The 9,963-nt window shown below is 37.4% G+C and overlaps 1 protein-coding gene across 1 annotated transcript in view; it reads right to left on the bottom strand.

The window, feature by feature from the left end:
• adamts18 (ADAM metallopeptidase with thrombospondin type 1 motif, 18) overlaps positions 1-9,963 on the bottom strand; it is a 217,421-nt gene that overhangs the window by 18,138 nt on the left and 189,320 nt on the right. Inside the window, exons 19-20 of the mRNA XM_061963659.1 lie at positions 8,912-9,116; positions 5,096-5,293 (exon numbers count right to left, since the gene is read on the bottom strand). Coding sequence (XP_061819643.1) covers positions 5,096-5,293; positions 8,912-9,116 — 403 coding nt within the window. The remainder of the gene's footprint in view (positions 1-5,095; positions 5,294-8,911; positions 9,117-9,963) is intronic.

The following is a 9,963-nucleotide window of genomic DNA, read 5'->3' as shown; positions in this document are numbered from 1 at the left end:
CCTTCCCCCAACCCTAAACTTAAACCTAACCCGAACCCTAACCCTAACCAACACTTTTTCTTTATGCCTAACTCTAACCCTAATCCTAACCCTAATCTTAACCCTAACCCTAACCCTAACCCTAACCCTAACCCTAACCTTAACCCTAACCCTAACCCTTGAAAATCATTTTTAACCTTGAAAAAAAATTTTTACCTTGACATTTTTTTTTTACCTTGAAAATCATTTGTTTACTTTGAAAATCATTTTTAACCTTGAAAAAGAAATTTTACCTTGAAAAATTGTTTTTACCTTGAAAATCATTTTTTACCTTGAAAATCATGTTTTAACTTAAAACATTTTTTTAATTTTTTTTTTTTTTTAAGTTTTTTAATTTTTTTTTGAATTTTTGCAACATTTTTTTAATTTTTTAAATTTTTTTAAAAATTGTTCAATTTTTTTAAATTAAAAAAAAATATTTTTTTTTTAAATTATTTTTTTTTTAATTTTTTTTATTTTTTTTAATTTTTTTTTATTTTTTTTATTTTTATTTTTATTTTTTTTTATTTAAAAAAAAAAAAATTTTTAATAAAAAGGAGCGTCAAATTTATGGATTTTTCTCGGCTAACGGCATTGATAAAAATTATTTTATTTTTCTTTATCGTATTTTTTTTTTCATCAAGCGGAGTGCCGTTCTTCTAGCTTTCCATAGCATTTTTACACATATGTAAGTTTTACAATATAACTAAAACAATTATTGCTTCCTTACTAAACCATCCCATGTGTGATGTCTGGAGGAGTGTTTTCATGCATGTTCGTACGTGCTATCGTAATGTAACAAAGCTAGCCTCGTTAGCGTTAGCTAATATGCTAACACGTTAACAAGCTCTGTGTTAGCGTCGTTACCTTACAATCACATTCGTTTCGTATTGCTTCAGTTTCGCAAATTCCCCAGTGAATTCGCCAAAAACGTCACCGTGGAGTTATTGAGTCTGTTTAGCTGACTTCTGTTTTGTTTGATAAGCCGTTTTACTGCCCTGTTACAGACAGCGTTTGGAAACAATTAAGGTATGTAAATAAACCGTATAAATCTGCGGCTTATAGTCTGTTGCAGCTAATTTATGAGTCCGAAAAATTGTGGTGTTTATTTTTAACTTGACCAAAAAATAGTTAACAGGAAGTGCTCACCTCTCCCCAGGAAGCAGGAATCGCCCCACGCCAATACTAGCCCTAACCCTAACCAACTCTCTTACTTTATGCCTAAACCTAACCCTAACCCTAATCCTACCCCACCCCCAACCCTAGCCCTAACCCTAACCCTCACCAACTCTTTTTCTTTATGCCTAACCCTAACCCTAATCCTAGTCCTAACCCTAATCCTCACCTCAACCCCAACCCCAACCCTAACCCTAACCCTAACCCTAAACCTAACCCTAGCCCTAACCCAAACCAAATCTTTTTTCTTTATGCCTAACCCTAACCCTAATCTTAACCCTAACCTTAACACCAACCCCAACCCCAACCCCAACTCTAAAACTAACCCTAACCCTAACCCTAACCCTAACCCCAAACCTAACCCTAACCTAACCCTAAACTTAACCCTAACCCTAACCCTAACGGACCGTGCACACCCTTCTTATTCTTTTTTTCGCTCTTTTCTATCGCCCCACCCCAACCTCTAGCCCTAACCCTAACCAACTCTCTTTCTTTATGCCTAAACCTGACCCTAACCCTAATCCTAACCCCACCCCCAACCCTAGCCCTAACCCTAACCCTAACCCTAACCAACTCTTTTTCTTCATGCCTAACCCTAACCCTAATCCTAACCCTAACCCCAAATCTAACCCTAACCCTAACCTTAACCCTAACCCTAACCCTAACCCTAACCCTAACCCTAACCATAACCCTAACCCTAAAAAAAAATGTTAATTGTTTAAATTGTTTAAAAAAATTTAAATTGTTTTAAATTGTTTTAAATTGTTTTAAATTGTTTTAAATTGTTTAAAAAAAAATAATAATAATAATAATAATTTAAAAAAAAAAAAAAAAAAAAAAAAAAAAAATTAAAAACATTTAAAAACATTTTTAAATAATTTAAAAAAATTGTGGATCTTTCTTGGCTGACGTTGTTGATAAAAATAATTGTATTTTTCTTCGGTGTCCTTTCATTATCGTATTTTTTTTTTTCATCAAGCGGACTGCCGTTCTTCTATCTTTTTATAGCGTTTTTACACATATGTAAGTTTTACAATATAACTAAAACAATTATTGCTTACTTACTAAACCATCCCATGTGTGATGTCTGGAGGAGTGTTTTCATGCATGTTCGTACGTGCTATCGTAATGTAACAAAGCTAGCGTCGTTAGCATTAGCTAATATGCTAACACGTTAACAAGCTCTGCGTTAGCATCGTTACCTTACAATCACATTCGTTTTGAATTGTTTCAGTTTCGCAAATTCCTCAGTGAATTCACCAAAAACGTCACCGTGGCGTTATTGAGTCTGTTTAGCTGACTTCTGTTTCATGTAGAAAGTTGGAACGCAAATGGCGCGCGACCAAGCTTGAGGTTTTCCATCAAGCATGGAGTGATAGTTTAATGTCGTATAAACGCATGCTTACCTTAGCTAAAGCTAAATATTACTCAAATCTCATCCGCCTCAACAAAAACGACCCTAAATTTTTGTTTAGTACAGTAGCATCCCTAACCCAACAAGGGACTCCTCCCAATAGCTCCACCCACTCGGCAGATGACTTTATGAATTTCTTTAATAAGAAAATTGAACTCATTAGAAAGGAGATTAAAAACAACGCATCCCAGCTACAACTGGGTTCTATGAACACAGATACAACTGTATCTACGACGGATACTGCAATACAAAATAGTCTCTCTCTTTTTGATGAAATAACATTAGAGGAACTATTACAGCGTGTAAGTGGGATAAAACAAACAACATGTTTACTTGACCCACTTCCTGGGAAACTTATCAAGGAGCTTTTTGTATTATTAGGTCCATCAGTGCTAAATATTATAAACTTATCACTTTCCTCTGGCACTGTTCCCCTAGCATTCAAGAAAGCGGTTATTCATCCTCTGCTCAAAAGACCTAACCTTGATCCTGACCTCATGGTAAACTACCGACCGGTGTCCCACCTTCCCTTTATTTCGAAAATCCTCGAAAAAATTGTCGCACAGCAGCTAAATGAACACTTAGTGTCTAACAATCTCTGTGAACCTTTTCAATCCGGTTTCAGGGCAAATCACTCTACGGAGACAGCCCTCGCAAAAATGACTAATGATCTACTGCTAACGATGGATTCTGATGCGTCATCTATGTTGCCGCTTCTTGATCTTAGCGCTGCTTTCGATAACGTCGATCATAATATTTTATTAGAGCGTATCAAAACACGTATTGGTATGTCAGACTTAGCTTTGTCGTGGTTTAACTCTTATCTTACTGACAGGATGCAATGCGTCTCCCATAATAATGTGACCTCGGACTATGTTAAGGTAACGTGCGGAGTTCCTCAGGGTTCGGTTCTTGGCCCTGCACTCTTTAGTATTTACATGCTGCCGCTAGGCGACATCATACGCAAATACGGTGTTAGCTTTCATTGCTATGCTGATGTCACCCAACTCTACATGCCCCTAAAGCTGACCAACACGCCGGATTGTAGTCAGCTGGAGGCGTGTCTTAATGAAATTAAACAATGGATGTCCGCTAACTTCTTGCAACTCAACGCCAAGAAAACGGAAATGCTGATTATCGGTCCTGCTAAACACCGACATTTATTTAATAATACCACCTTAACATTTGACAACCAAACAATTACACAAGGCGAATCAGTAAAGAATCTGGGTATTATCTTCCACCCAACTCTCTCGTTTGAGTCACACATTAAGAGTGTTACTAAAACGGCCTTCTTTCATCTCCGTAATATCGCTAAAATTCGTTCTATTTTATCCACTAGCGACGCTGAGATCATTATTCATGCGTTCGTTACGTCTCGTCTCGACTACTGTAACGTATTATTTTCGGGTCTCCCTATGTCTAGCATTAAAAAATTACAGTTGGTACAAAATGCGGCTGCTAGACTTTTGACAAGAACAAGAAAGTTTGATCATATTACGCCTATACTGTATATACCTTTATATACATATATACATATATATATATACCTATACTGGCTCACCTGCACTGGCTTCCTGTGCACTTAAGAAGTGACTTTAAGGTTTTACTACTTACGTATAAAATACTACACGGTCTAGCTCCGTCCTATCTTGTCGATTGCATTGTACCATATGTCCCGGCAAGAAATCTGCGTTCAAAGAACTCCGGCTTATTAGTGATTCCCAGAGCCCAAAAAAAGTCTGCGGGCTATAGAGCGTTTTCTATTGGGGCTCCAGTACTATGGAATGCCCTCCCGGTAACAATTAGAGATGCTACCTCAGTAGAAGCATTTAAGTCCCATCTTAAAACTCATTTGTATACTCTAGCCTTTAAATAGCCCCCCTGTTAGACCAGTTGATCTGCCGTTTCTTTTCTTTTCTCCTCTGCTCCCCTTTTCCTTGAGGGGGGGGGGGCACAGGTCCGGTGGCCATGGATGAAGTGCTGGCTGTCCAGAGTCGGGACCCGGGGTGGACCGCTCGCCTGTGCATCGGCTGGGAACATCTCTGCGCTGCTGACCCGTCTCCGCTCGGGATGGTGTCCTGCTGGCCCCACTATGGACTGGACTCTTACTATTATGTTGGATCCACTATGGACTGGACTCTCACAATATTATGTCAGACCCACTCGACATCCATTGCTTTCGGTCTCCCCTAGAGGGGGGGGGTTACCCACATATGCGGTCCTCTCCAAGGTTTCTCATAGTCATTCACATCGACGTCCCACTGGGGTGAGTTTTTCCTTGCCCGTATGTGGGCTTTGTACCGAGGATGTCGTTGTGGCTTGTGCAGCCCTTTGAGACACTTGTGATTTAGGGCTATATAAATAAAGATTGATTGATTGATTGATTTTGTTTAATAAGCCGTTTTACTGCCCTGTTACAGACAGCGTCCGAAAAATTGTGGTGTTTATTTTTTGACCAAAAAATAGTTAACAGGAAGTGCTCACCTCTCCCCAGGAAGCAGGAAGCCACTGGAGCCGCTCGTTCTTGGGGCAGCGGCGCAGCACGCAGGTCTCCTGGGCTTTGGGCCGCTGGTGCTGCCTGCACATGCTGTCCGGCACCACCGCCGCCCTGCCGGCCCCGGGGTCGCCGCCCTGGCAGAACACGCCACGCTTCCTGAGTCCGCGGCCGCACGTCTTGGAGCACTAGGACAGAGGGTCAGAGCTTCAGTTCACTCTTTTACTACAAAGCCACGCTGTTGTAACACGTGGCTTGGCATTGTCTTGCTGAAATAAGCAGGGGCGACCATGGTCATGTTGCTTGGATGGCAACATATGTTGCTCCAAAAGCTGTATGTACCTTTCAGCATTAATGGTGCCTTCACAGATGTGTAAGTTACCCATGTCTTGGGCACTAATACACTGTTAATATCTGCTTATTTTCTTTTTCAACATGTTCTATCTACACTTCTGTTCAAATGTAATAATCACTTATTCTTCTCTTCTTTGATACTTGACATTAGTTTTGGATGATACCACACATTTAGGTATCGATCCGATACCAAGTATTTACAGGATCATACATTGGTCATATTCAAAGTCCTTGAACGTGACTTTATAAACATAATATGATTTTTTTTAAACAAAAGAAGATGTTTTGATGCCAAAAAATATCAACGTAATTATAGTAGTATCGACTAGATACGCTACTGTACTTGGTATCATTACAGTGGATGTCAGGTGTAGATCCACCATTATTACATTGTGACACCGGTGAGCTACAGTGTGTAGAGAAGCATGTTTAGCTATTCCTCGTCCTGCAGTGATAATGATACTTGGAAGAAACATACTTTATTTGTCGCCATGGAGACAAAGTGATTTAGAAGTAGCTAAAACACTATGGATGGACGTTAGCCTCTAGCTAGCTAGCCATGTCTTAAAGCACCTCTTCCTGAGGGTGTTTCAGTGTTATAACTTCACCTTTATCTTTACTTTTCAAACTAAATTGCGTCCGTTCTCCCTTTTCTGTCTCCACACTGTGTCTGCTTGTAAGTACTCTGTGTGTGTGCGCTGCCGAACATGCTCCTCTTCTCGTAAAACCAGCGACGACACGACGTGACGACGACAGGGGAGGGGTGGCTAACCGGTACTTTTTAGAGGCGGTATAGTACCGAATATGATTCAACAGTATCGCAGTACTATACTAATACTATATTGGAATAATGTTGTAAAAAAAAAAAAATCAGAAACAACTAAATAATCAACAAAAAAAACAAAAAATATTTGTATTTTTATTTTTAAAAAGCAAATAAAAACATTATTGGTATTATTAATTGTTTATATTTGGCTGATTACCGTATTAAAATGAATAGATACAGTAAACATATTTACTGAGATTGTCCTAATTATTTTTTTAAAAGCAAATGTATTATATAGTAGTGTCAATATTGCTATATTTCGCTATTATTTTATTTTGATGTTAATCTCATTTAATACATAAATATTATTGAATTATGCAATATCTATAACATAAAATGTATATAAATGAAACGACCATTCCTCGTAAGTTATTATATTTAATTGATTTATTAAAAAAATGTATAAAGCACTTTGAGTATGTTGAAAATAGAAAAATGCTATAAAAGTAACTACTTTTTATTTTTTAACATAATTATCATTAGTCACATCATTGTTACTACATTTACTGTTATTTTATTATGATTTATATCTATCTAAAATATATTTAATTTTCTACTGGAAAAAGTTAACAGGTAAAAAAATTTTGTCTACGTGCGTCTACTTTTTGGATCTGTCAGTTTCTGACATGTCCACCAGATGGCGGCAGAGCACTGAGAATAAAAGCGTGTGTCCGTCTAAAGTCCTTTTATTTTGAAGTCTTCGATTAAACCAACTGTTTTTTTAACTTTAGCTTAAAATGTTGCAACTACTTTATCTGCATGTATGTCAAAATATGTCACATTATTTAAAATCTGTTATTAAAACTACATTTAGCTGCAAATAACTTCCATTAAAGTCATGCAGTGTATGATTGAATTTGAACAATTAAAAATAAGTGGGCCAATAATAATAATAATTAAAGCTGCAAGCAGCGTTGGTCGGGACCGCGTATTTGGCAGGTGTTAGTCCTAAGTGTCCCAATACTTTTGTCCAGTTTTAGTAGTACGTGTCCCAATACTTTTGTCAAGTTGTAGTCCTAAGTGTCCCAATACATTTGTCCAGTGTAGGTGTCCCAATACTTTTTTCCAGTGGTAGTCTTAAGTGTCCCAATACTTTTGTCCAGTTTTAGTCCTAAGTGTCCCAATACTTTTGTTAAGTGGTAGTCCGAAGTGTCCCAATACTTTTGTCCAGTTGTAGTCCTAAGTGTCCCAATACTTTTGTCAAGTTTAGGCGTAAGTGTCCCAATACTTTTGTCCAGTGTAAGTGTCCCAAGACTTTTGTCCAGTGGTAGTCCTAAGTGTCCCAATACTTTTGTCAAGTTGTAGTCCTAAGTGTCCCAATACTTTTGTCCAGTGTAAGTGTCCCAAAACTTGTGTCCAGTGGTAGTCCTAAGTGTCCCAATACTTTTGTCTACTTTTAGTCCGAAGTGTCCCAATACTTTTGTTCAGTGGTAGTCCTAAGTGTCCCAATACTTTTGTCAAGTTGTAGTCCTAAGTGTCCCAATACTTTTGTCCAGAGTAAGTGTCCCAATACTTTAATCCAGTTTTCGTACTAAGCGTCCCAATACTTTTGTCCGGTGGTAGTCATAAGTGTCCCAATACTTTTGTCCGGTGGTAGTCATAAGTGTCCCAATACTTTTGTCTACTGTACCTACCTTGTCTGCATTGTGTAGGCACGCTGGTTTTTAAGCAGCCATCTTAAAAAAAACAGCAGCGCAGCAGCATCAGCGCAGCGGTTCGTTGAAGGGTCATAAAATCAAAACCGGAGCAGTTAGAAAAACGCTGTTCTGTACTTTTATACACAAGAGTTCAATCTCTCTCCTGTGTTAGTTTGAAGCCGAAACGACAAACGCGCTCAGAGGAGATAGTTTTTAAAGGAAGGTGACCGGTTTTTACAAAAAAATTGTTTTGAAGGGGGAATAGCAAACTTCCTGTAAGTGAGACCTACATAGAGGTTTTTGTTTCATGTCTCTCCGACCTTCCCAGTGGGAGTTACAGGCAGTTTTGTCATTTTTTTCTTCCGAGGAGCAGTTTTTTCAGCGTTTTATTCAAAAATTGCGCTGCAATTTTTGAGATTTGGGGTTAGGTTTTTTTATTAGATCGCAATTTTTGCCAGTCCTGACGTGTGTGTTCAGTTCGGTGAGTTTTGAAGCGTGTTAAGGGGGTCAAATTACAGCTCAAAGAGGCAAAAGTGACTGTTTTTAGTACTTTTTTGTCTTGAAGGGGGAATTGCCAACTTCCTGTTGATTTCTGCCCAAGGATGTACAATTATGAAATCTAGGTCTAAGTCAGACCTACACAGAGAATTTTGTTTCATGTCTTTCCGACCTTCCTAGTGGGAGTTACAGGCAGTCTAGTTTTTTTTTCCCTAGGGGGTGCTAGAGCGCAATTTTGAGTTTTGGGGTTCGGTTTTTTCATTAAAAGACAATTTTCGCAGGTCCTGATGTGTGGGTCAAATATGGTGAGTTTTGAAGCATGTTAAGTGGGTCAAATTAGTGCTCAAAGAGGCGGCCGGTATAATAATAATAAAACCTTACAAATTCAATAGGTCCTTATGTCCCATTGCATAAGGACTCCCTTTGGGAGTCCTTATGCAATGGGACATGCGGGCCCTAATAATAATAATGTGTTTGGAGGAGAAAAGTACCTGAGACCAAGATCCAGTGTTCCAGTCCGGCGGGCAGGCCATGGTGTTGCAGGGCTGCACCTGAGCAGGTGAGATGACGGGGCAGAGGGAGTGAGCGGCCCCCTCCTCTCTTTGGTAGGTCACCTTCCTCATGCAGCGCAGACTTCTGCTCTGCTGGCCTCCTCCACACGAGCGGCTGCAAGACCCCCAGGCTCCGGTCCACCAGCTGAAGAATGTCACAACGTTGGCTTTATACCTTCACAGCTTGTATATTCTCTTCCACTTAGAACCTGTGTTGAAGTGTTTTTTGTTTTGTTTTATTTAGTGTTTTTATTTATTTGTTTATTATTATTATTTTTGTACTATTTATTTATTTGTAATTTATTTTATTGTTTTCATTTATATCAAGCAAGACTGTGTTGAAGTGTTGTTGTTTTTTGTTTGGTTTTTCTTTTTACAGATAATTACATTTTCAGACTTTTTAATTTAATTTGTATTTATTTTTTATTACTATTTTTTTATTATTTGTTTTTCTTTATTTATTTTATTTATTTTATTTTTTTATTCATTTATATCAAGCAATATTCCTACTGAGAACCTCCGTCTGTGTTGAAATGTTTTTTTGTTTGTTTGTTTATTTTACAGATAGTTAAATTTTCAGGCTTTTTAATTTTATTTGTATTTATTTGTAATTGTTATTTATTTATTTTTTTTAATTTGTATTTATTTTATTGTATTTGTATTTTTTTTAATTCATTTATATCAAGCAAGATTTTCACTGAAAACCTCCGTCTGTGTTGAAGTATTTTTTTTATTATTTTTTTTACAGATATTTACATTTTCAAACTTTGTATTTTTTATTAAATTAAATGTATTTTTTATTATATATTTGTATTATTATTTTTGTACTATTCATTTATTTGTAATTTATTTTATTGTTTTCATTTATATCAAGCAAGACTCCAAATGCGAACCTCCGTCTGTGTTGAAGTGTTGTTGTTTTTTGTTTGGTTTTTCTTTTTACAGATAATTACATTTTCAGACTTTTTAATTTAATTTGTATTTATTTTTTA

Source organism: Nerophis lumbriciformis, linkage group LG06, assembly GCF_033978685.3.
Source record: "Nerophis lumbriciformis linkage group LG06, RoL_Nlum_v2.1, whole genome shotgun sequence".
NCBI lineage: Eukaryota > Metazoa > Chordata > Actinopteri > Syngnathiformes > Syngnathidae > Nerophis > Nerophis lumbriciformis.
This window is presented reverse-complemented; position numbering and strand designations above follow the sequence as displayed.